Source organism: Schistocerca nitens, chromosome 8 (genome assembly GCF_023898315.1).
Source record: "Schistocerca nitens isolate TAMUIC-IGC-003100 chromosome 8, iqSchNite1.1, whole genome shotgun sequence".
In the NCBI taxonomy this organism is placed as follows: Eukaryota; Metazoa; Arthropoda; class Insecta; order Orthoptera; family Acrididae; genus Schistocerca; species Schistocerca nitens.
This window is the reverse complement of record NC_064621.1, coordinates 156,895,575-156,923,386: the sequence shown is the minus strand read 5'-3', so window position 1 is coordinate 156,923,386 and position 27,812 is coordinate 156,895,575. Positions and strand designations below refer to the sequence as shown.

The 27,812-nt window shown below is 44.2% G+C and overlaps 1 protein-coding gene across 1 annotated transcript in view; it reads right to left on the bottom strand.

Annotated features, from left to right (window-relative positions):
* The window catches only part of LOC126198479 (dmX-like protein 2), a 304,650-nt gene that overhangs the window by 244,047 nt on the left and 32,791 nt on the right, over positions 1 to 27,812 (bottom strand). The window contains exons 8-10 of the mRNA XM_049934840.1: positions 21,282 to 21,397; positions 21,115 to 21,208; positions 3,767 to 3,872 (exon numbers count right to left, since the gene is read on the bottom strand). Coding sequence (XP_049790797.1) covers positions 3,767 to 3,872; positions 21,115 to 21,208; positions 21,282 to 21,397 — 316 coding nt within the window. The remainder of the gene's footprint in view (positions 1 to 3,766; positions 3,873 to 21,114; positions 21,209 to 21,281; positions 21,398 to 27,812) is intronic.

The following is a 27,812-nucleotide window of genomic DNA, read 5'->3' as shown; positions in this document are numbered from 1 at the left end:
TCTCACCAATTCTCTTCAATCCAATCTTGGAGAAGGTCATGAGATAGTGGCATAAAGAAGTACAAGAGAAAAATATTGAAAGAATCATCTAGAACAAGGAAGAGGAGGAACTGAGGTGAAATGTCTCACTTTTGCTGACGATATTGCAGTAACTTCTAAGGACAAAACGGATGCAAAGATAATGATAGAAACACTTCACAAAACTGTTGCTAAAACTAGATTTATAAATATCGTATGAGTAAAGAGAATAGATTGAACATAAATGCAACAGAAAAAAATACATAGAAACACAACATAGAAACATCAAAAGCGCTGATAAGTTTAAGTATTTGGGAGAATGGATCCAATCAAATGGAATTAACACAGTCACCAAAAATGGTATAATAAAAGATCAGCACCATACCAGCCAAAAATTAAACCTTACGCAATGTAACTAAACGGAAAGCACTTTACGGATCTGAATACCTAACACTGAATAAAAGAAATGAACAAGCAGAACTGGAAAAGGGAGGAAAATACTAAGAAAAATTTTAGAGCTACAAAAGAAGAAAGTTAACAACTAGACTAAGAGAAGAAATGAACATAGAAACAGTCACAGACAGAATAAGAAAGAGGGGATTGAAGTTTTATGGTCATGAGATAGTGGCATAAAGAAGGACAAGAGAAAAATATTGAAAGAATCATCTAGAACAAGGAAGAGGAGGAACTGAGGTGAAATGTCTCACTTTTGCTGACGATATTGCAGTAATATGCAAAGATAATGATAGAAACACTTCACAAAACTGTAGCTAAAACTAGATTTACAAATATCGAACGACGAAAATATTTAATTTCATTTCCAAATTAGAAAAAATACCTTGGGATGGATTGAAGAGCAAGAAGGGATCTGAGAAAACTTCATACAGGACAGAAAGTTTCAGGCTACTGATTAACAACAAAATTTTCTATCCAACAACAAAATGACACAAAATAAACAGAGGTAGGCCATCAGTCAAAGCATGAAGAACTTCTGGTTAGGTTCTAAGCAGTCTATAATTGGTCAAATTCTGTAACACAAAAATATTAATGAAAAATATGGATTTGAATCACAAGCCACACGAGTACTTGATTCAGGCTGCATGTAGCACATAGGCTGTAGTTTGGCAACCATTGATTCAACACAAGTTTAAAACAAAGTTTTTGAAGGATTAATTTTAGGAAACCAAATTGGAGATAACTAAGCAACACAATGATCAAGAAATGAAGAGGGTAGCACAGATTGCAGGAGAGTGGATGTAACAACAAGGCACAGATTTTAGAAGAAGATAATGATGAATCATGAATTACTGTTAGAATTGGTAGTATATTAGAAAAGTTTATTGTAGTGCTGCAGTATCAAAATGTGTAATATGAAAATTACACTTAATCTCCATTTCAGAAGCTGAGACTGCTTCTACATACTCTATCATTACTGCACTAACAATCCACCTCAAATGTTATTGTTTCAGAAAATGGATTAACACCACTTCAATTTATATCATTTTAAAACAAAAGTTAACTGTAGAATAGGCATAGGCAAGCATCAGCATTAATTATTACAATGTTTAATGAGGATATATTGTTAAATCAATTAAAATTAATGACTCATTAGCTTTGTTGCTGGCACAATTTACTGCAAGATATTTGGTAAATGTAAATATAAGTTGCTAACACTGTGTGCTCCCAATTATTCGTGTGCGGATTATTCGGTCTGCAATATTTTTCTCTAGTAAACAGCAATATACAATCCATAGTGTGACAATAAATGCCATTTCCATTGTTTAAACAACTGCCACGTGACAATATAGTACCACTTCCATTGTTATTGGCCAGCCTATTCTGTGTAAATCGAAAACCAACTCAGTTTTATGATGTTAATCAACATGTAAGTGTCAATGAAGTAAGTTAAAAGAAATTTGTAAAAATGATGACGGAGAAACGAAAGAAACATTGTTGGCATTAAAACAAAAATTAGAATTAAATGAAAGAGCTGAGAAGGGGGAAAACTGCTGATTATGGTATTATGGTATTAAAATGCGGACTGGTTGGGGCATTAAAAAGAGTAAGCAGAAAATGCAGGATTTTGTCAGGAAAGGTGATTCTAGTTCAGGGCCACCTGTATGGAAAAAGCATGAAGAGATCTACATCTGAGGAACTAGATGCTGCTATTTTGTAATGGTTTAGCCAAAAAAGAGTAGATAGTATATTTGTTTCATAAGTACTGTGTGATGAAAAAGCTAAATTTTGTCTTGAAGCTCTAAAGTTGCAGAGAGGATTTAATGTCTCATCTGGGTGGCTAACCAGAATTAAACAATGTCTTGGGATCTGTGAACTTATTGTGCAAGAAGAGTAGCTGATTCCTTCTGGGAAGAATTTCAGAAATTTATGGAAGTACAGGATTTCACACGAGACAAAATTTATAATGCATACAAAAATGGTCTGTACTGGAAATGTCTACTAAACAGAACGCTTGCTTTTAAGAGCAAAGTTTGTACTTTTGTGGCCCTGGATGTAAGTCGTCTAAAGGGTGCATTACAATTTTGTGCACTGCTAATGCTCTGGAAATCACAAAGTGAAACTACAAGTGACTGGAATTTCAAAAAAAACCCTGAGCAATCAAGGATATCATAGCTGAGCATGTCCCTATGCATTATTACAGTACAAAGGAGCATGGGTGGAGAGTGAAATTTTCAAAAACTAGTTCTACACATTCATTTTGTACTACAAGTTTGGTGATTTTTTAGAATAAAAACAGTTGCCACAAAAGGCTGTTCTATTACTTGACAACTCCCTTTCATAGCTTGCTGAGAGGATTCTCATATCTGATGATGGTCTCAGCATAACTAAGTTTTTACATCCTAAGGTGACTCCCATTACACATACAATGGACCAAGGCATAACTGCACTGATAGAATGCACTACTGGACTAGTCTACTCAGAATGCAGGTCGCTGTTGATGATGATGATGATTTGTTGTCATTCTGGAAGAAATTGACAGTTCTAAGTGCAATACACAGGGTTTGTAATACCTAGCAGGAAGTCAAGCCATATACACTAGTTCAATCATGGAGGACAACTTTTCCAGATACGGAAGAAAGTGATTTTCAAGGTTTCAGTGATCAAGAAATAACAACTGCACAAATAATGAATCTGACAATGGGACTGAATGTCATGAAGGTGCCAACGAAGAAAACTTGAATGAGTGGCTGATGATTGCCGTATGTGAAACCAGTTCCACAACATGAGTGATACCGAAATTGTGACAGCTGCTTCACAGTAATACAAAGAATAGCACTGTGAATGTGAAAGATGGGATGAAAACAGTGAACTTGTCAGATACTGTACTACACTGCAATGTGTTGATACTCTTCTAGATTATATGGACCCAAGTGTGTTTCAATACAGTGACATTATTGCTGCATGAAAAATTTGAAACGACGTATAAAAAACTTTCGGCTGCTCTCAGAAGCAGACCAACAACACAGACTATTTTAAGAAGTAAACAAGCAAGTAAACAAGCCTACACCACCTATGCACAGAACTTCAATAAACTTTCTAACAAAGAATACATGTTTGAAAGTATCTCGATTATTCATTTTTTTATTATTATTATTCATGCATCATCTCCTCCACTTACCAGGAATAACTGGGAGTACACCATATGACATGTAGTTTATTTTAATAAAATGGTGTCACTGATACCTTGAAACTACCTAAGATGCAATAAATCATACTGTTTTCATCATACCTGATAGATTGGTGACTGTGGCCACTGCTTGAGGGGAAGCTGCCGTGGTGTTCATCGCTGCTCTCATCTTGAGACTGAGACTTGCCAATTTTTGCTTGTCTCTTTCCTGATAACACAAGGGGGAAAAGGATACTAATAACATCATTATATAATACAATCACACTAATGACAAACACATTAAGATCCATTGAGTGATACCTACACTGAAATCAATGAATGACTTAACAAAACAAAAAGTCAAGATCTGGTTTCAACTGTATAACAGTTATAACACTGCATGTGTAAGAATAAGAATCATCAATGGTATGACTTGATTAACAGGGTAAGGGCCAGAGTATAGACGAAATTGCCAAAAAGCAGTAAGTCTTTCATACCTACATTATATAGTTGAATAAAGAAAACACATTTAAGAAATGAAAGAACAACTCCTTACCATTAACAAGGAATGTTGAGCACTGCATATGCACATAAAAATTGTACATTGTACCCAAGATTTTAAACTTTTCTTCAGAGCACGTACATACACATACTCAAAACAGATGTATTTGGATGGGATTGTTGAGGTGGAGGAGAGCTGCAAGAGAAGCTTGGGTCGCGGAATGAGATGGGGCAGAAGTTGGACGAGATGTAAGAGTGTGAAGAGGAGGTAAGAGGAGCAGTGAGCGGAGCTGATGGGAGGGGGCAGTAAGGGAGAGTTGAGGGGCAGTAAAGGGGGGATGGAAGGGGGGAGATAAAAGGGAGGTGGCGTAAAAAGGGGTGGAGGCAGTGAAGGGGGTTGGAAGCGGTGAAAGGGGGTGGAGGTTGAGAAATGGGGGCAGTAAAGGAGAGGAGAGGGGAGGGGAGGGGAGGGGAGGGGAGAGGAGGGGAGGGGAGAGGAGAGGAGAGGAGAGGAGAGGAGAGGAGATGAGATGAGATGAGATGAGATGAGATGAGATGAGATGAGATGAGATGAGAGGAGATGAGAGGAGAGGAGAGGAGAGGAGAGGAGAGGAGAGGAGAGGAGAGGAGATGAGAGGAGAGGAGAGGAGAGGAGATGAGAGGAGAGGAGAGGAGAGGAGAGGAGAGGAGAGGAGAGGAGATGAGATGAGATGAGATGAGATGAGATGAGATGAGATGAGATGAGATGAGATGAGATGAGATGAGATGAGATGAGATGAGATGAGAGGAGATGAGAGGAGAGGAGAGGAGAGGAGAGGAGAGGAGAGGAGAGGAGAGGAGAGGAGAGGAGAGGAGAGGAGAGGAGAGGAGAGGAGAGGAGAGGAGAGGAGAGGAGAGGAGAGGAGAGGAGAGGAGAGGAGAGGAGAGGAGAGGAGAGGCAAAGGAGACGATAGGAGAGGAGAGGGGCGGCAAAGGAGACGAGAGGAGAGGAGAGGAGAGGGGCGGCAAAGGAGACGAGAGGAGAGGAGAGGGGCGGCAAAGGAGAGCAGAGGGGCGGCAAAGTACAGCAGAGGGGCGGCAAAGTACAGCAGAGGGGCGGCAAAGGACAGCAGAGGGGCGGCAAAGGACAGCAGAGGGGCGGCAAAGGACAGCAGAGGGGCGGCAAAGGACAGCAGAGGGGCGGCAAAGGACAGCAGAGGGGCGGCAAAGGACAGCAGAGGGGCGGCAAAGGACAGCAGAGGGGCGGCAAAGGACAGCAGAGGGGCGGCAAAGGACAGCAGAGGGGCGGCAAAGGAGAGCAGAGGGGCGGCAAAGGAGAGCAGAGGGGCGGCAAAGGACAGCAGAGGGGCGGCAAAGGAGAGCAGAGGGGCGGCAAAGGACAGCAGAGGGGCGGCAAAGGAGAGCAGAGGGGCGGCAAAGGAGAGCAGAGGGGCGGCAAAGGAGAGCAGAGGGGCGGCAAAGGAGAGCAGAGGGGCGGCAAAGGAGAGCAGAGGGGCGGCAAAGGAGAGCAGAGGGGCGGCAAAGGAGAGCAGAGGGGCGGCAAAGGAGAGCAGAGGGGCGGCAAAGGAGAGCAGAGGGGCGGCAAAGGAGAGCAGAGGGGCGGCAAAGGACAGCAGAGGGGCGGCAAAGGAGAGCAGAGGGGCGGCAAAGGAGAGCAGAGGGGCGGCAAAGGAGAGCAGAGGGGCGGCAAAGGAGAGCAGAGGGGCGGCAAAGGAGAGCAGAGGGGCGGCAAAGGAGAGCATAGGGGCGGCAAAGGAGAGCATAGGGGCGGCAAAGGAGAGCATAGGGGCGGCAAAGGAGAGCATAGGGGCGGCAAAGGAGAGCATAGGGGCGGCAAAGGAGAGGAGAGGGAAGTGGTGGTGAAGGAGAGGGGCGGTAAAGGAGAGGGGCGGTAAAGGAGAGGGGTGGTAAAGAAGAGGAGAGGGAGAGGGGCGGTAAAGAAGAGGAGAGGGAAGGGGCGGTAAAGGAGAGGGGCGGTAAAGGAGAGGGACGGTAAAGGAGAGGGACGGTAAAGGAGAGGGACGGTAAAGGAGAGGGACGGTAAAGGAAAGGGGCGGTAAAGGAGAGGAGAGGGACGGTAAAGGAAAGGGGCGGTAAAGGAGAGGAGAGGGACGGTAAAGGAAAGGGGCGGTAAAGGAGAGGAGAGGGGCAGTAAAGGAGAGGGGCGGTAAAGGAGTGGAGAGGGGCGGTAAGAGTGTGGAGGAATGAGAGGGGTGGTACAAGGGGGGCGGGCAATGGGTGGGGAGACGAGATGGGCGGTACAAGGGAGTATAAGGCGAGAGGGGAGGGAGAGACTGTGGGATGGGAGAGGGTGCGAGGGGAGAAGGGGCGGGGAGAAGGGGTGGGGAGATGGGGAGGGTAGAAGGGGAGTGGAGAAGGGGTGGGGAGTGAGGAGAACCCGCGAGGGGAGAGGGGAGAACCCGCGAGGGGAGAGGGGAGAACCCGCGAGGGGATAGGGGAGAACCCGCGAGGGGATAGGGGAGAACCCGCGAGGGGATAGGGGACAGGCAGGAGGGGAGAGGGGAGAAAGCGCGAGGGGAGAGGGGAGAAGGCGCGAGGGGAGAGGGGGAAGGCGCGAGGGGAGAAGGTGCGAGGGGAGAGGGGAGAAGGTGCGAGGGGAGAGGGGAGAAGGCGCGAGGGGAAGGGGGAAAAGGGCGTGAGGGGAAGGGGGAAAAGGGCGCGAGGGAATAGAGAAAAGGGCGCGAGGGGAAGGGGGTGACAGGGGTGTGACAGGGGTGTGAGAGGTGTGGGGGTGATCAGGCTTGAGGTTACGGGTGGGGCGGTGACGACGGGTGGGGCGGTGACGACGGGTGGGGCGGTGACGACGGGTGGGGCGGTGACGACGGGGGAGGCGGTGACGACGGGGGAGGCGGTGACGACGGGGGAGGCGGTGACGACGGGGGAGGCGGTGACGACGGGGGAGGCGGTGACGACGGGGGAGGCGGTGACGACGGGGGAGGCGGTGACGACGGGGGAGGCGGTGACGACGGGGGAGGCGGTGACGACGGGGGAGGCGGTGACGACGGGGGAGGCGGTGACGACGGGGGAGGCGGTGACGACGGGGGAGGCGGTGACGACGGGGGAGGCGGTGACGACGGGGGAGGCGGTGACGACGGGGGAGGCGGTGACGACGGGGGAGGCGGTGACGACGGGGGAGGCGGTGACGACGGGGGAGGCGGTGACGACGGGGGAGGCGGTGACGACGGGGGAGGCGGTGACGACGGGGGAGGCGGTGACGACGGGGGAGGCGGTGACGACGGGGGAGGCGGTGACGACGGGGAGGAGGTGACAATTGAACACCAGTTCTGGTGGAGCAGTACGAAATGCATAAGTCTGCACACAGAGAAGTGAGACGGATGGCCCTACAACTGCTGCTAGACCACTAATGGCCATTCAAAATAGAGATACACTCAATAAAGAGCCGTGCGGGACTCCAGTCTATTGGATATGGGGGAACTGAGGGAAGCACCAACTTGGACACGCAAAGTATGAAGCTACAGAAAATTTTGGATAAAAATTGGGAGTGGGCCTTGGAGACCCCACTAGTATAATGTGGCAAGGATATGATGTCGCCAGGTCATGTCATACGATTTTTGTAAATTAAAAAAAGATGGCAACAAGGTGTTTGAATGGCAGACTTGAGAGACACAAGATTATCAGTGGTAGAGCGACCCTGGCAGAAGCCATCCTGACATGGAGCCAGGAGGCCACGGACTCCAGGACCCAACCCAACCTTCGACACAACATTCATTCCAGCGGTTTACAAAGAATGTTGGTTAGGCTGATGGGCCGATAGCTATCCATATCAATCGGGTTTTTACCAGGTTTGAGCACCGGAATGATGGTGCTCTCCCGTCATTGCGATGGAAAGATGCCATCGCACCAGATCCGGATGAAGATGATGAGGAGATGTTGCTTGTAGTCAGATGAGAGATGTTTAATCATCTGACTGTGGATCCAATCTGGCCCAGGAGCAGTGTCAGGGCAATGTGCAACGGCACTGATGAGCTCTCACTCTGTAAATGGGGCTACTATAGGGTTCACTGTGGCATGTAGTGAATGAGAGGACTTCCCTTCCAGCCACCGGGAACACCTGTTGGGGTCTGGTACCCAAAAATATGTTTGATCCTTGCCCAGACTTGGGAAGGTGACGTATGGCACACACTGTTCGAGACCTATCTCTCCCAACATTCCTGCTTCTGTCGTCTGATAAGTTGGCGAACGAGGGCACAGAGCCATTTAAAGGCTATGAGGTGCTCCACGGAAGGGTGTCGCTTATGCCACTGTAGAGGTTGCCAATACTCCTTAATTGCTTCAGCGACTTCCAGAGACCATCAAGGGATTGCTTTTCGCTGGGGGCATCCTAAAGATAGAGGGATTGCCTTTTCTGCCGCAGAAACGATTGTTTTAGTCATCTGCTGAACCATCACATCAATGCTGCCATGTGGGAAAGATTCAATGGTGACAGCAGAGGCGAAAGTTTCCCAGTCCGCCTTGTTTGAAGCCCATTAGGGCAGGCGTCTGTGGACCGACACCAGGGCAGTGACAGGAAGATGGGGACGTGGTCACTACCGCACAGGTCGTCATGTGCTCTCCAGTGGATGGCTGGGAGAAGACCTGGGCTGCAAATTGATAAATCAATGGCAGAGTAACTACCATGAGCCACACTGAAATGTGTGGCGGCCCCAGTATTTAAGAGACAGGGGTTGAACTGAGACAGTATAGTTTTGACATCTCTGCCTCTGCCAGTAAGCACAGTGTCATCCCACAAGGGGTTATGAGCATTAAAATCTCCTAAAAGTAGGAAAGGTTTAGGGAGTTGATCAATCAGCGCAGCTAATACATTCAGGGGTACTGCACCATCTGGAGGAAGATACACATTGCAGACAGTTATTTCCTGCATCTTCCTTATTCTGACAGCCACAGCTTCAAGAGTGGTTTGAAGGGGCACAGTTTCACTACACACTGAGTTTAGAACATAAACGCAAACTCCACGTGACACTCGATTATAGTCGCTATGGTTTCTGTAATATCCCTTTAGCCACGGTGGGCAGGCGTCTGCATTGCTGGGAACCAGGTTTCCTGGAGGGCAATGCAGAAAGCAGGCGTAAAGCTTAACAGTTGCCGTAGCCCAGCCAGGTGGTGGAAAAAACTGCTGCAATTCCACTGGAGGATGACATCATGAGACTGGGAAGGCATGGAACATTCAATGAGGCAGTTTACACCTCAGGATCACCTGCTGCCACCATCTGAGTGCCTGAGCAGTCTATATCCATTGTGTCTGAGGGTCCGGCGAGATCTAGGTCCTCAGCGGCTGCCAGAATCTCCACCCCATCTTCAGACGCATAGCTTGTAGGTAGTGGTGGTGTGGATACCGCCACAATTGCCTTGGTCTTGAGGATCTCCTTTTTGAATTTCTCTCACTGCTCCTTGGGTTTCCCTGGCTGGGAGGACTTCATTGATTCAGTCTCTGGGACCTAGGATGAGGGTGAAGCACTATGACCAGCTGCTTTTGGGCTCTTCAGCCACTGGCGGGTGTCATCTTTCCCACCAGCAGAAACCTGGGAAGGGAGTGACCCAAGGGACTCTTTCCTAGTGAGAGGAGCCGGAGAAGACTTACACTTCTCCAGCGCAGAAGTGGGGACAGATATCCCCAATGGTTCGGGGGGGAGTGGAGGGGGGGGGGGTGTTGCTCCCGAGGTAAGTGCTGCAGGAGCAACATGCAGCGAAGTGCCCCCCACCACCAAGGGGGCAGGTGTACTCTTCCGTCTCTGAGAGGTGACTGGGGTGGCAGAGATGATGGGGCCAGAACTGTTGTAGTGGTGGTGTAACACGATGTCATGCGTCCAGGATGTAAGCGTTCAAATTTCCTCTTAGCCTCAGTGTAGCTCGTTGGTTCAGGGTCTTTTACTCCAAGATTTTCCTTTCTTTCTGAAGAATCCTGCAGTCAGGCAAGCAAAGCGAATGGGTGCTCTTCCCAGTTGACACAGATGGGAGGCAGGGCACATGGAGTGTTGGGATGTGATGGACGTCTGCAATCTAGACATGTGATGCTGGAAGTACAGTGGGAAGACTTATGGGTGAACTTCCAGCATTTAGAGCACCGCATTGGGGGAGGGATATAGGGCTTTACATCACAGTGGTAGACCATCACCTTGACCTTCTCGGGTAATGTATCACCCTCTAAGGCCAAGACGAAAGCACCAGTGACAACCTGATTATCTCTTGAACCCCAGTGGCTACGCCGAACGAACTGACACCTCGTTGCTCTAAATGGTGCGCAGCTCATCGTCACACTGCTAAAGAAGGTCGCAGTGAAATATGATACCCTGGACCATATTTAAGCTCTTATGGGGGTGATGCTTACATAAGCATCCCCCAGCTTATCACAAGCGAGTAACGCCGTGACTGGGCAGAGGTTGCTGTTTTGATCAATACTGACGCAGATCTCACTTTGGACAAGCCTTCGACCTGCCCAAACTTGTCCTCTAAATGCTCAACAGAAAACTAAGGCCTCATTGTCATGAAAAATTCTCCATCAGCACTTGAACATACAAGGTACCCAGGGAGAATAAGAGCCACTGCCATCCTTAGCCTGACATTCCTCCCATGGTGTGGCCAGGGAGGGGAACGATTTGGGGTCTTACTTATGCGTGTTGAATTGAGCCCGTGAGCACTTAGAGACTGTTGGTGTTTGACCACTAGTGAAAGATGATGTACTGCGCTTCACTTGTGTCATCCAACGGCCATCTACTCCTTGGCATATGCGGGGAGTTAACGGCGCAGGCATCAGCAGAGTGATCTCTGTGTGGTCAGGGGGCTACAACCAACATGGTACATGGCGGCCCCACCACAATGGACTGGCTACCGTGTTGGATATCAGGTGCAACCAAGCAAACAATTCGATTATCATCGTTAGTGTAGAAAATGATACTGCACAGCTGATGGAAAAATACGCACCCAGGAGGGTGACCTCAACCAACAGTTCGAGAATGAGCAGAAGTGCAGATCCACGTCAACAAAGGATGCAATAGGTCTCAGTGCATGATGGACACGACGCACTGTGTAAAGCGCCCTTCCCCAATTGGCTCGCTCTTCAGAAACTTTTGAAAAATGAAGGTCAAACCCTACAGGGGACCATCACATAAAGGCCGAAACGTGAGAGACTCCATTTAGTCGCCTCTTATGACAGGCAGGAATACCTCGGGCCTAAATACAGTGCTGATTACGTATTTTATTCATGCTGAGCAAAACGTGTTTCGAGAATTTATTCCCATTTTCAAGTGCAGTATTTACGTATGTATTTTTTGTGACGTTACACAGTAAACTATGTGAGTGGTAGTTTCTGTGTGTGTGTGTGTGTGTGTGTGTGTGTGTGTGTGTGTGTGTGTGTGTGTTGGGGTTCTATATAACTGATGAGGCACAGAACCTGATAAACTCAAAAAGATGACTCAGTGCAAGAGATGCAGAATAATACATGTTCAAACACCACTCAAAATACTTATTTACGTGTTTGCTCTCGGCAATGTGAAAAAATTCTAGAAACGTGTCGTGCTAAGCATGAAAAAATATGTAACTAGTGCAGTATTTCATTATTTAAATAATGAATGACAGCTGCAAGCCTTCAAAAACATCGATTATGGCATATGAAACTGAGTCAAACGTTCCTACTTCCCAGACAGTTATTAGTTACAGTTACATCAGCAGTTTTTATTACATAATAAATCTTCATTAGATAACAAACAATTCCCTGACAAGTGTTTTGATGCCTGTTATGCACATATATCATATATAAAGAGCAAGGTGGTATCCTATACATAACTTTCACAGCGTAAAACGTTATTGTTGTGACTCGCCGATCATTCAAAGCGCCGCCGCGCAATTACGCGCGTCCTCTACGTGCGGCGCTGTCTGCCAGCCATGCAGCAGCTGCGCCACCTAAGTGGCCAGCCGAGCAGCGGCCGCTAGACTGGGACTCAGTGCTCATTCGAATGCTAACGTGTACACATGTCTTGCATGTCAACTTACTCTGTGACTTACATGTGTTGTGTCATTCTGAAATATATTTGTTAAACTTGACGTTATAACAACTGGCGACGAGGTAGTGGAATTTTCCTTTTCACCGTTGACCCACAGGGTTCCATGGCTACTGTCGAGCAACTATTGGAAAATCTCATTGAACAGCAAACGCTTCTAACAGCGGCGATTCGCGATTTTGTCGCGGCGTCAAATGCGGGGCATTTCTCGTCGTTGGCTGTACCTCCTTTACCTCCTTACGACGAGACTGCGGACGACTGGTCTGATTATGCAACACGTCTTCGACAGCACTTCTTGGCATTTCACGTCACGGACGAACAACCATGTAAGTCTCTGTTCCTTTCCTGGATTTCACCTCAAATGTATCGGTTGTTGTCGCAATTGGCTCCTTTGAAGGATCCTGCATCTTTGTCCTTTGCTGAAATGTGCTCACTTCTGTCTGTCTATTTTCAAAAGCAAACACATGTGGTGGCCTCTCGAGTTGCCTTTTATCGTTGTCAAAAACAGCCACATCAATCCTATCGCGCTTGGGCTGCTGAACTTCACGGCCTCAGTCGAAAATGTCAATTTGTTACTGACGTTCACAAAGAATCTTATGCCGATTCCATTGTACGGGATGCTATTATCCGGTCGGCGCCCGACAAAGAAGTTCGGCAACGTGCCCTTCAGTTGGCGAATTCGACTCTACATGAAGTTCTCTCCATTGCGCAGTCTCTTGAAATTTCTCCCGCCGCTGGGGCGCAAATAGAGGAGTGGGGTGATGTCGGGGAAATACAACCTCTGTGCACTGTTGACAACGCGTGCGGCGCGTCCCCGCTGGCCGACGTGGCCGCAGTGCGCTCCCACGCGCAGCCTCGGCCTAGCCGTAAACAACCCGCTAAGAAACTGCAGCAAAACCCCCGGCAACTTCCTTCATGTCTGCGGTGTTTTACGAAACATTCACGCGAGGATTGTCCCCAACGTTGGGCTGTGTGTCACAATTGCAAAAAGAAAGGTCATGTGTCTTCCGTTTGCAAATCAGACCGCATACATGATGTTCATGAACATGACGCTGATTCTGTGTTGTCTGTCAATTGCACTTCTTCCCTTTCAGGGAAGTTATTCCTCACTGTCCAAATCCTTGGTCGAGATGTTCGTATGCAAGTGGATACCGGTTCTGCTGCCACTATAATTAATTCTCAGACGTATCTTCAGTTGGGTTCTCCACTCCTGTCACCTGTCACTCGGCGATTACGGACGTACAATAAACAGAAGATTTCTCACTTGGGACAGTTTAATGCTGAGGTATCTTACAAATCCATCGTTCGCACTGTTCCCATATTTGCGGTCGACCAGAGCAACGCAGAAAATCTTTTTGGTTTCGATGCCTTTCGCGTTTTTGGGTTCTCCATAGATGACTCTGTCAATATTGTCTCTGATGCTATTCCTTATGCTCAACTGGATTCCTTGTCGAAGACCTTTTTGTCCCTTTTTTCTCCTGGGTTAGGCCGTGCAAACGACTTTGAAGCTCATATCACGCTGAAAACCACTGCTCGGCCTAAGTTTCTTCGGGCTCGGCCCATTCCTGTGGCCCTTCGTGATCGGGTAAAACGGGAGTTGGAGCGTCTCACTACTTCAGGGATCTTGCTTCCTATCACTTCCAGTGAGTGGTCCTCTCCTGTCGTCGTTACTAAGCCAAATGGTGATATTCGTCTCTGTGGCGATTTCAAAGCCACTGTAAATGCTCAATGCCTCATCAACACTTACCCTATGCCCCGTCCTGAAGAACTGTTCACTAAACTTGCTGGAGGCCAGTATTTTTCTAAAATTGACCTGTCAGAAGCTTATCATCAACTTCCTCTCGACGCTGCTTCCCGGCAGTTTCTGGTCCTTAACACGGCTTTCGGCCTCTATCAATACCAACGCTTGCCATTCGGGGTAGCTAGCGCCCCTGCTCTCTTTCAGCAATTCTTGGAACAATTATTGCTCCCTGTCCCTGGGTGTATCAATTACATGGACGACATTGTTGTCACTGGCTCCACCACTGAAGAACACCTTCAAAATCTCCACACACTTTTTCATGTCTTACAGACTGCCGGTCTTAAGTGTAATCTTCAGAAATCACAATTTTTTCATGCATCTATCACGTCCTCTCGGGATGGTATTCGTCCGCTTCAGCAAACTGTCGCTGCGATCAATGCCCTTCCTCGCCCTACATCTGTTAAGGAACTGCAGGCCTTGTTGGGGAAAATAGCATACTATCACAAGTTTTCACCGTCTGTGGCTTCGGTGGCTCAGCCGTTGCATCGCCTGTTGCATAAAAACGTGTCTTTTCACTGGTCCGCGTCATGCGATGCGGCTTTCCAGTAATTGAAGACTATGCTGAAACAGGCCCCGTGCCTGGCTACTTATCGACCTGGCCAACATCTTGTTCTTGCCACAGACGCCTCTCAATACGGGGTCGGTGCAGTCCTTGCGCACCGTTTTTCTGACGGTTGGGAACAACCCATTGCTTATGCCTCCAAAACGCTCACAGATGCCCAACAAAAGTATTCTCAAATTGAAAAAGGAGCTTTGGCCATTATTTACGCTCTTCATAAGTTTGGTGTTTTTTCTCTATAGCTCAAAGTTTCATCTTGTTACGGATCACAAACCACTTGTTTCCTTGTTTCATCCATCAACGTCACTTCCCGACAAGGCTGCACACCGCCTCCAGCGTTGGGCTCTTTACGTGTCTCGTTTCAATTATGAGATTCATTTCCGGCCAACGGCTCAACATGCAAATGCTGATGCTCTGTCTCGCCTTCCCATGGGTCCTGATCAGGCATTCGATAGGGACGAACTTTTGTGTTTCCACCTGGATGTTGCCGAGCAGCGGGTTGTGGATGGGTTCCCCATCACTAGGACAGGCTGGCAGCTGCTACGAGTTCTGACCCTACCCTCTCCCGGGTTTTACGCTGTATTTAGAAGGGTTGGCCAGATCGCCCGTCCGCTAAGACTTCTGATCCGTTGCGGAACTACTACGCTTTGCGCTACTGCCTCACGGCTAGGGATGGTGTTATCCTCCTCTCCACTGACAATGCTTCGCCGCGTGACGTGGTACCTGCGTCTTTGCGTGCTTCGGTCTTGCGCCTCCTTCACCAAGGGCACTGGGGTGTGTCTCGCACAAAATCTCTGGCGCGCCGTCATGTGTACTGGCCTGGCATCGACTCTGAAATAGCACACATGGTCGCTGCCTTCGGCCCTTGCGCATCACAGGCCGCTGCCCCGAAGTCATCTTTGTCACCGTGGCCTTCGCCTGAGGAGCCCTGGGAGCGCATTCATGCTAATTTTTCGGGGGACCATTTTTAGGTACTTATTAGCTCCTCGTAATTGACGCCTACTCTAACTTTCCTTTCATTGTCCGTTGCATGTCGCCTACCACCGCGGCAACCACCAGTGCTCTCACCCGCATTTCTTCTTTGGAAGGCCTCCCCTCTACTCTTGTTACTGATAATGGTCCGCAATTTGCCTCTTCCGACTTTGTGGATTTTTGTGCTCGTCACTGCGTTATGCATGTCATGGCCCCGCTGTTCCATCCACAATCCAACGGTGAGGCTGAACGACTGGTCCGCACATTTAAGGCTCAGATGCGGAAACTTCTGACTTCTTCTGCTGCTGATGATGCGCTTCTCCAGTTTCTGGCGTCTTACCATTTCACCCTCATGGGCGACCACAGCCCGGCTGAGCTCTTACATGGCTGGCAGCCCCGCACGCTACTTCATCTTCTGCGGCCTCCCACCTCTCGGCCGCGGGTGCCTTCCCTTGGCCGGTTCACAGCCGACGACCTCGTCTGGTTACGGGGATATGGCAGGCGGCCAAAATGGAGCCCAGGCCGCATCTTAAGACACCGTGGTAGACGCCTGTATGAAATCCAGATGGACACGGGTGTTGCAGTGCGTCATTCGGACCAGCTTCGGCCTCGTGTGCCAGCAGCGCCTGTTCCGAATGCCGCTACACCACTTTTGGCACTACCTGACACTTGGGATCTTGGCATCTCTCAATACTCACAACGCAGCCCTCTCACCGTCATCACGATGCCAGCACAAGAACGGACGCCACAAGGAGACGTGCCCATGCAGGAACCGGATGACCATCCTCTGTCAGAGCAAATCTACTCGCTTCCTCCTCCAACGGACGCCAACACATCGCCCATGTCTCCTGTCATATCAACTGGACTTGCCGCAACGGGCAGATTGGTGCAGGGGGCCCCAGCAGATTCGACCCCTACGTCTCCTGTCATCTCGACCCGTTATCATCGGGGACACTTCCGTCCGTACGGGAAGCCTCCTCCTCGAGACTTTACGGCGAGTCAAACAACGCCTATGGACGTTAGCCATCTCCAGGACACCCCCCATCAAGACCAGTGCAACAATTTCAAAGGGGGGAAAAGTGTTGTGACTCGCCGATCATTCAAAGCGCCGCCGCGCAATTACGCGCGTCCTCTATGTGCGGCGCTGTCTGCCAGCCATGCAGCAGCTGCGCCAGCTAAGCGGACAGCCGAGCAGCGGCCAGCCGAGCAGCGGCCGCTAGACTGGGACTCAGTGCTCATTTGAATGCTAACGTGTACACATGTTTTGTTTGTCAACTTACTCTGTGACTTATATGTGTTGTGTCGTTCTGAAATATATTTGTTAAACTTGACGTTATAACAGTTATTTTCCACATTTTACATTTTCCTGCCTTTTACAACATTTTTTGAAGTCTCTTGAAAAGTGTAAAAGCTGGGTTTCACTATAGTAAACTGTACATCACTTATAAAATTGTTAGTTCCTTCTGCCTCATTCCTCTCTGAGGAAGGAATTAAAGTTCTCAAAGCTACATGCAGTTTTTTCTACTTTTAAATGAGTCGTCAGCAACACTTCATGCCAAATCCCAAAAATAAATGCTTGTAACATTAAAGACATGAGCTGCACTTGAACAAAAAAGTCATAGTGACACTTATTACTCAGGTAATGAGTGCAGGAGAACATACATGGGAATGCTGCATCATCGCTCTTGACAAGGTCCCAGTGGGGGCAGTTTGTTTTAGCCTTCCTCCGACCTGTTATGAAGTGTTAAATGTGTGTCTGAATTATGTGGACAGCATGTACTAGTTCTTGTACAATGTAGTGTTGGATTTGTGTTGTTTTGGATGAAAGAAAGAGAGAGCATGACACTTGGTGCCAGCCAACAGCCCACTCCTCTCGAAGAGCACCAAGGGCCCCACTGAGCTAAATGTCCTAAGCTGATGGATGGATCACTATCAACTTCACATGCCCTCATTTTGTGACACACTGAGGAGATGCTGGAATTTAATCCAGGACATTGGTGCAAAGGCGATTAGGAACTTTACTGACAGTGAAAATTTTCCGCCACCAGGATTTGAACTGCTTAGCCCCGAGTTAAACACCACTGCACAGACAAGGGTTAGCATTCTCAGTTACGGGGGCAAGTAACTGAACCTCCAACAAATCGTAAATTGTGCTTTGATAAATACAATGATATTTTTATGAATCATTGTGAAAGTGCTTGTCATAAACAGAAGCAATTATAAACAATACAATGATATTTTTATGAATGATTGTGAAAGTGCTTGTCATAAACAGAAGCAATTATAAATAATACAGTTCAGGAAATACAGAGCTAACAAAAACAATATCTCCCACATCTAGAAAGGATTAAACATGACCAGTTCCTGAGACAAGTTTATTTTTATCATCTGAAAGGAAAACATAACTCTGGCTTATATCAGCCAATTATCATACTTTCCTATATCCAACTGCACCTAACCTTGAGCATAAGATAAAGTGACAGACACTTTGTGAATTAATGAACCTGGAAGCAAGGGAAACTTTTATAGCGAAGAAACATTATCTTCTTATTGGGCTCCTTGCATTTCTTTAATGCTACATAAATACCAAAAAGTTGATACTGAATGGAATAGGGTACATTTTGCCTTGTATTCCCAGTAATTTTCTACCCATTACACAAAAGATACCCCATCTATTCAGCAACTATATAAGCTCTATTGGATACATACTCGTAATATGAGATCAATTCAAATATAAATGGTAATTGTGCCAGTGTACTGTGCAAGCAGTTCCGAGTGTGATAGTGCATTGGGGGGCTGAAGTTCAATGTGTTCGAGAGAGGGAACCAGCTTGGTTTGCTGCTGTCCTGGTCTCATTGGTGCTAAATGAACAAGAAGTTCCTTCGTTTGTTGCACAACATATTACAATAAAATTTTTTGCCCATGAAGGGGTTAAACACTCAGATTTTAACTCATTTGAAGGCGCAGTTTGGGGACGGTCCACTATTCCATAACAGACAATTTAAAGGTGCATCCACATGATGCCTTTTTTTCTGTTCAACTTTGCACATAGGCATAAATTTCCAACAGCACAACTACACATGTGCATCTGTGCAAGTGTGATTTCCTGGAAATGGAGGCCATGTGTACAGCGCATTGCTTCCCACCTTCAGTGAGAATCTTTGAGCTTTTTAGCAGGTGACAGGCAGCTGGGTCCCATCTGTGTTTCTTGCATAGTGTGTTGAGGTTATGCAGTGAAGCAATGTATGTGCAATAAATAATGCCTACTGATTCCAAAGGAAGCATGCTTAAATTTATGGACAATTACAGACATAGAAAAGTCTTATGGAATGTCACTTTTAAAAATTATTTGAATAAAGATTTGAGATGTGATACCCTGAGCATCAAGTATTAGATAAAAAGTCTCTGACCATATTACTGTAAAGAAAAAGATATTGTAAGCTCCAAAGTAGGGAAGCAGAGAAGAACGGGCCAGAAATTTATGGAAAGTGTATGAGAACTGTGGATGGGGTTGGGTTGTTTGCAGGAAGAGACCAAATAGCGAGGTCATTGGTCTCATCGGATTAGGAAAGGACGGGGAAGGAAGTCGGCCATGCCCTTTCAAAGGAACCATCCCGGCATTTGCCTGGAGCGATTTAGGGAAATAACGGAAAACCTAAATCAGGATGGCCGGACATGGGATTGAACCACTGTCCTCCCGAATGCGAGTCCAGTGTGCTAACCACTGCGCCACCTCACTCGGTAACTGTGGATGAATATTCATTATATGGTGATGTGATAGAACAACAACTGAGGAACCTGACATTTGAATAAGAGAAATGGTGGTGTGTGTGTAGCTCCTCAACAAAGTACTAGAAATACAAATGAAGGACATTGATGATGGAAAAAAAATTGTAAACACAGCTTGCATTCTCATGGATTCTGGTATCTATCACTTCCCCAAATTTGTCAAGTCCAAGGATGTTAATCTACACACAATCTTTAATGACTGAAGCTGTGTAAATAACCTTTTTTTTATGAAATAGAATTCCAATGACACATTGCAAGTTAATTAAGCTTCACATAATGACTAAGAACTTCCATTAAGTATTCCTCAGTTTCTGTTATAATCACTGCAGTGCTTTGTTTCAAAATGTGAATTAAATAGTTCAAACTTGTATACAAATCACCGGTTACCAGCTAACAAAATGTTATTGCAATATTGGTGTGGTTTGTGAAGCAGATAATATAAAATGTTCCTTTGATCTCCTGAAATTTACAAACAAAACATTGTTATCACTTTTTATTTGTCATACCTCTGTTATTTAGATACTTCTTTACCTACATTCCTTTTTCTGTTGTCTTTTTCATCACAATTAATGCACCACAAGTTCACAATCAAAGAGGGTGATCCATAACAGACTGCTTGCACAATGAGGCAATGTTTGGACACGAGAACAGCCACATCTACAGGCGTCCTTTCAAAAAAATTTTAGTGCATAACCTTATTTCCGTGTGTCTGCGCACAAAGGAAGGGCCATTGTTGATGTCCGCGGTCTAGTCTCACAGATGACAACATCTGTGCCGTTCAAGGGCTTATTGTAGGTGACCACCACTGCACTGTTGAAGAAATCTCAGCAGAAGTGGGTATCAGCATTGGGAGTTCTCATACCATTATCAGTAAATAGCTTAGCTGTAGAATAATTAGTGCTTGATGGTTTCCAAAGTTGGTAATGGAATAACCAAAACAGGTCAGGCTGGCGCTCTTTGAGAGACATCTTCATAGATTCTGGCAAGAAAGGAAGGATTTTTTTGAAGCACATTGTCACATGCGATGAAACATGGTCCAGTGGTGAAGGAAGGATGAAGCCTGCCCAGTGAAAGACCATAACCAATCTTTCAGCTGGAAAAGTTTGTGTGACTGCGTGTTTTGACAATAGTGAAGAGTTACTCATTGAATTTCTTCACAACCGACATATGGGGAATGCAGCTTACTACTGCCAGTTATTAACATTGGCAAATGCTGCCTACTAAAACAAAGAACGAGAAACGCATATCAGAGATGGCATCCTTCCACCTGACAACACTAAGCCTCACACTGCAAATCTGAAAAGAGAAAACTTGGAGGACATGCACTGGCAAACCCTTGACTACCCTCCCTACAGTCCAATTTGTCTCCTCCCCCACCCCCCTTTCTATTATTTTGTTTGCATTCATGAAAGAATCACTTGGAGGGGAACAATTTGAAACAATGAAGGCATCGAGGAGTGTGTGTGCAATTGGCTGATGACACCTTCAGATTTCTTAGAGACGAATATGTTCAAGCTTCTAGATTGCTGGCAAAATTGTGTAGAGCATGCAAAAGGCTATGTAGACAAAAAATGGAAGGTTTCAGTTGCTTAAATGATTAATCAAAAATGTATTAAAAATAATTACCATTTATATTTCAATCACTCTCGTAATTTTTTTAAACATGCAATCTGTCTAATTACTGTTACTGTTTATAAATGTATGCATTTCTTGTCAATCAAAATTTGAGGGAAATTCATGTGGCAAAAGACTGCATGTAAACAAAACTGTGTGTCATATGATAGTTTATAAGTGAAAAATGTCATGTTCTTACGTGGAGAGTGGTCGTCCTGCTCAGATTCATGTGGCTCTCCATTTTCCTTGTTCTCCATAGCTTCTTCTTTTTCCATCTGTTTCTTTGTTATTTCCTGGTAATAAATGTTTAAGATTAGTGCCACTTTCAAAAATTAATGTCACTTTAGAATACTTATATTTACTTACATGAAGTATACTTTCAGCTTGAAGAGAGAAATGCATTTCTTTATTGTTGAGCCAATGTAGAATAAAATTGGGCTCAGAATCAGGACTGCCTATCAGACTTGGAACAAGAGGAATATCTGAAATTACATCATAAATCACACTATACATTAATTTAATGAAGATATATCTTAGGAGAAGCTACACCTAATTCTAAAATTATGTATCACTGAAAATGCAACCTACACAATACAATATAGTAATTAAAGTGCTTATCAGAAATTCAGTCATTGACTGATTGTGAAACAAGGAAACCAATATAACACTACAAACCTGATGAAGCTCTACTGACAGTAATGAGAAGTGAGTAGGGGGAAAGGTAATATGGAGACATGCACAAATGAGAAATTCAATACTCTGCGAGCAAAATTGACACAAGGCAGTCAGGAAGAAATAAATGCCAGTAATACGTTGTTTTGCAAATTATTTTTGAGGTGGGGTGGGGGGTGGTGGGGAAGGGGGAAGAGGAGGAGGTGTGTGTGTTTGTGTGTCGAGGCACATTGTGAAAAGTAACTTTTAGTTACTTTTTTAAAGTGTGTGACAAAAGAAAGGGCCGAATCACCCACAATACTTTACTTTAAAACTAAAATTTATGAGAAATGCAGAGTTACGACAGACAATACTCATCTTGACAACTTTTAAGGCACTGTTCTACAAATATGGAGTACATTTAAAATTAGTTCCATCTCGTCTTATTCCTTGGTGATCTTCAGCCTTGATTGGCCAGCTAAAAATTCAAATATTCCTTTGAGTGGTCAGGAAATAATTCTGGTTTTCTTACAGATTACATGCATTCACAACAAAAGTTTTTCATACTTGGTGCTTTGCTCTGCTTATACAAATCCACTTTATTAGTCTCAACCCTAGCAAAAGTCTGCAGTATGACTCAGTATGTCTTTACCCCCCTCCCCCTCTCCCACCCACCCCTCACATACACACACAAATGAAATAATGTGAAACCACAAAAATATTACAGTAACTAAAACAAAAATAATAGAAATTTTGTTACAATCCGATTCTTCTTTGTGCAACATATGGTGTCCACTCGCTCTTTTATTGTTGCTCCTGTTCATTGCACCATCACCTTGAAGTCCATTATAATCATAATTGTTATTATTATTATTGTTATTTCTTTCCTTTCTCAGACGTTATGTGTGGTTAAAAATGGAAAGTGACGCGGACCTTGATCAAGCGTGATTTCCTTTTAACTGTACGGTATATGTTACATTGCATTTAGGAACTTTCGGGTAACTGAACATGTATCAATAATTACAGATTTCTGTAGTTGTATATATACATTTGGATGTAGCTGTATTGCGTTGACGTACTGGTGGATATTGTGTGGTATGACTCCTGTAGTTGATAGTATAATTGGTATAATGTCAACTTTATCCTGATGCCACATGTCCTTGACTTCCTCAGCCAGTTGGATGTATTTTTCAATTTTTTTCTCCTGTTTTCTTCTGTATATTTGTTGTATTGGGTATGGATATTTCGATTAGTTGTGTTGATTTCTTCTTTTTATTGGTGAGTATGATGTCAGGTTTGTTATGTGGTGTTGTTTTATCTGTTATAATGGTTCTGTTCCAGTATAATTTGTATTCATCGTTCTCCAGTACATTTTGTGGTGCATACTTGTATGTGGGAACATGTTGTTTTATAAGTTTATGTTGTATGGCAAGTTGTTGATGTATTATTTTTGCTACATTGTCATGTCTTCTGGGGTATTCTGTGTTTGCTAGTATTGTACATCCGCTTGTGATGTGATCTACTGTTTCTATTTGTTGTTTGCAAAGTCTGCATTTATCTGTTGTGGTATTGGGATCTTTAATAATATGCTTGCTGTAATATCTGGTGTTTATTGTTTGATCCTGTATAGCAATCATGAATCCTTCCGTCTCACTATATATATTGCCTTTTCTTAGCCATGTGTTGGATGCGTCTTGATCGATGCGTGGCTGTGTTAGATGATACGGGTGCTTGCCAAGTAGTGTTTTCTTTTTCCAATTTACTTTCTTCGTATCTGTTGATGTTATGTGATCTAAAGGGTTGTAGAAGTGGTTATGAAATTGCAATGGTGTAGCCGATGTATTTATGAGTGATTGCTTTGTGTATTTTGCTAGTTTCTGCTTGTTCCATAAAGAATTTTCTTAAATTGTCTACCTGTCCATAATGTAGGTTTTTTATGTCGATAAATCCCCTTCCTCCTTCCTTTCTGGTTAATGTGAATCTTTCTGTTGCTGAATGTATGTGATGTATTCTATATTTGTGGCATTGTGATCGTGTAAGTGTACTGAGTGCTTATAGGCCAGTGTTACTCCATTTCACTACTCCAAATGAGTAGGTCAATATTGGTATAGCATAAGTATTTATAGCTTTTGTCTTGTTTCTTGCTGTCAATTCTGTTTTCAGTATTTTTGTTAGTCTTTGTCTATATTTTTCTTTTAGTTCTTCTTTAATATTTGTATTATCTATTCCTATTTTTTTGTCTGTACCATAGATATTTATAGGCATCTGTTTTTTTCCATCGCTTCTATGGAGTCGCTGTGGTTATCCAATATGTAATCTTCTTGTTTAGTGTGTTTTCCCTTGACTATGCTATTTTTCTTACATTTGTCTGTTCCAAAAGCCATATTTATATCATTGCTGAAATTGGTTGAGTTGTTGATTGGTTGCTGCCAGTAGTTTTAGATCATCCATGTATAGCAAATGTGTGATTTTGTGTGGGTATGTTCCAGTAATATTATATCCATAATTTGTATTATTTAGCATGTTGGATAGTGGGTTCAGAGCAAGACAGAACCAGAAAGGACTTAATGAGTCTCCTTGGTATATTCCACGCTTAATCTGTATTGGCTGTGACATGATATTATTTGAATTTGTTTGGATATTAAGTGTGGTTTTCCAATTTTTCATTACTATGTTTAGGAACTGTATCAATTTAGTATCTACTTTGTATATTTCCAATATCTGTAGCAACCACGAGTGGGGTACACTATCAAAAGCTTTTTGGTAATCAATGTGTAGTGCAGCGACCTTTGTTTAGTTTTAGCTTGATATGTCACCTCTGCATCTATTATCAGTTGCTCTTTACATCCTTGTGCTCCTTTGCAACAGCCTTTTTGTTCTTCATTTATAATTTTGTTCTGTGTTGTATGTGTCATTAATTTCTGTTTAATGACTGAAGTTAATATTTTGTATATTGTTGGTAGGCATATTATGGGGCGATATTTAGCTGGGTTTGCTGTGTCTGCTAGATCTTTAGGTTTCAGATAAGTTATTCCATGTGTAAGGGTATCAGGGAATGTGTATGGGTCTGCAATGTAACTGTTAAATAATTTAGTTAGATGTGAATGTGTTGAGGTGAACTTCTTTAGCCAGAAATTTTCTATTTTATATTTTCCAGGGGCTTTCCAATTGTGAGTAGAATTAATTGCTTGGGTGACTTCATGTTGCAAAATTATCACTTCAGGCATTAGTGGTATCATCTTGTATGTGTCTGTTTCTGCTTGTATCCGCCATGCATGTCTGTTATGTTGTACTGGGTTTGACCATATGTTGCTCCAGAAGTGTTCCATGTCTGTTATGTTTGGTGGATTGTCAATTTTAATGTGTGTGTTATCTATTGTCTGGTAAAATTTCTTTTGGTTTGTGTTGAATGTTTGGTTTTGTTTCCTTCTATTTTCACTTTTATTGTATCTTCTAAGTCGTTTGGCCAATGCTTGTAATTTCTGCTTCTTTTCATCTAATTGCTCTATCGCTTCTTGTTGTGAGATTTTACCTAACCTTTTTCGTTTTTTTTCCGAGATTTCATTTCTTATAAATTGTGTTAGCTGTCCGATGTCTTTTCTCAGTTTTTCTATTCTGATCTGTAGCCTGTGTTGCCATGCTGGTTTTGTGGGTTTCTTCTGTGTGTTGGTTGGTTCTGATCTCTGCCTAGTGTGTATATTTAGTGTAGTGAGTGCTCCTATATAAACCAGTAGTTGTAACTCTTCCATAGTTGTGTTTTCATTTATTTTGTTGTGAATGATTGTGTTGATAGTTTTTATTGTTGTTTCGACTTGTGGGTTATTTGGCGGTCTATGCAAGAATGGTCTAATGTCTGTATTTGTGTCTTTGTATTCTATATATGTCAGCTGAAATTTTTCTTCTATATCTAACATGTGTGTCACTTCGTGTTCTATTTGTGCTTGTTCTGGTGGCTGTCTTAAGATTTCGTTTTCCTCTGATTGTTTAATTGATGCGTGTTGTTCTTTGTTTGTTTGCTCTGGGATGTTTGAGTCCATTACTGTATTTTCTTCTTCTTCTGATTGCACATTATTTTGTTCCAGTACTTGTTGTACATGTTTGATGTTTTCTAATTCTGACTGGGGTATCCTGTTATTTTTGATTATTACACGGATCTGATCAGCTAGTCGTTGTTCTGTTAAATGTTGTTCTGTTAAATGTTGTGTATACTTGTGATCTGTATCCAGTTGTGTTGGTTCCTAGGTTTGTTGCTTGGTAACAACAGAACGTGAGGTGTCGATTAACTTCATCTGACCATCTCATCCACTGTCTTTGTTTTCCTTCTAGGGTGGTTGCAGGAAGCAGATCCCGCAAAACACCTCTATTTGGATTTAAATCATTTTCCAGTTGGCTAGCAGTGTCGTTACCATTGTGGGCGGGCGTAGTGTTCAAGCGTCGTCTCCGACCATGACGGCGCTTGTCCGAGGCTTCTTTAGTTCTGTCCTGAACCAACTAATCACACTAAAAGGGGGGTTAGCCCTATTAGTGGTTTGTTCTTTTCGTCGCCTTTTACGACTGGCAGAACATACCGGAGGCCTATTCTTTTCCCGGGCCTCCACGGGGTTTATTATTATTATTATTATTATTACATGCTCACACATGAACTTTAAGTAACCTCTCACATTTTATGAGGCAAACTTGTCGTTGTGATCTTCAGTCCTGCGACTGGTTTGATGCAGCTCTCCATGATACTCTATCCTGTGGAAGCTGCTTCATCTCCCAATACTTACTGCAACCTACATCCTTCTGAATCTGCTTACAGTATTCATCTCTTGGTGTCCCTCTACGATTTTTACCCTCCACGTGGCCCTCCAATACTAAATTTGTGATCTCTTGATGCCTCAGAATATGTCCTACCAACCGGTCCCTTCTTCTTGTCAAGTTGTGCCACAAACTCCTCTTCTCCCCAATTCTATTCAGTACCTCCTCATTAGTTATGTGATCTACCCATCTAATCTTCAGCATTCTTCTGTAGCACCACATTTCGAAAGCTTCTATTCTCTTCTTGTCCATACTAGTTATCGTCCATGTTTCACTTCCATACATGGCTACACTCCATACAAATACTTTCAGAAATGACTTCCTGACCCTTAAATCTATACTTGATGTTAACAAATTCCTCTTCTTCAGAAACACTTTCCTTGCTATTGCCAGTCTACATTTTATATCCTCTCTACTTCGACCATCATCAGTTATTTTGCTCCCCAAATAGCGAAACCCCTTTACCATTTTAAGTGTGTCATTTCCGAATCTAACACCCTCACCATCACCCGATTTAATTCGACTATGTTCCATGATCCTCATTTGCTTTTGTTGATGTTCATCTTATATCTTCCTTTCAAGACACTGTCCATTCCGTTCAACTGCTCTTCCAAGTCCTTTGCTGTCTCTGACAGAATTACAATGTCATCAGCGAACCTCAAAGTTTTTATTTCTTCTCCATGGATTTTAATACCTACTCCAAATTTTTCTTTTCATTTACTACTTGCTTCCCTTTCATGCCCCTTGACTCTTATAACTGCCATCTGGTTGCTGTACAAATTGTAAATAGCCTTTCGCTCCCTGTATTTCACCCCTGCCACCTTTAGAAATTGAAAGAGAGTATTCCAGTCAACATTGTCAAAAGTTTTCTCCAAGTGTACAAATGCTAGAAACGTAGCACCTGCTTTCTTTGGGATTGGAATTATTATATTCTTCTTGAAGTCTGAGGGTATTTCGCCTCTCTCATACACCCAAGGCCGTCAGTAGTTCTAATGGAATGTTGTCTACTCCTGGGGCCTTGTTTCAACTCGGGTCTTTCAGTGCTCTGTCAAACTCTTCATGCAGTATCTTATCTCCCATTTCATCTTCATCTACATCTACATCCTCTTCCATTTCCATAATATTGTCCTCTAGTACATCGCCCTTGTATAGACCCTCTATATACTCCTTCCACTTTTCTGCTTTCCCTTCTTTACTTAGAACTCGGTTTCCATCTGAGCTCTTGATATTCATACAAGTGGTTATCTTTTTTCCAAAGGTCTCTCTAATTTTCCTGTAGGCAGTATCTATCTTACCCCTAGAGAGATAAGCCTCTACATCCTTACATATCCTCTAGCCATCCCTGCTTAGCAGTTTTGCACTTCCTGTCGATCTCATTTCTGAGACGTTTGTATTCCTTTTTGCCTGCTTCATTTTTATATTTTCTCCTTTCATCAATTAAATTCA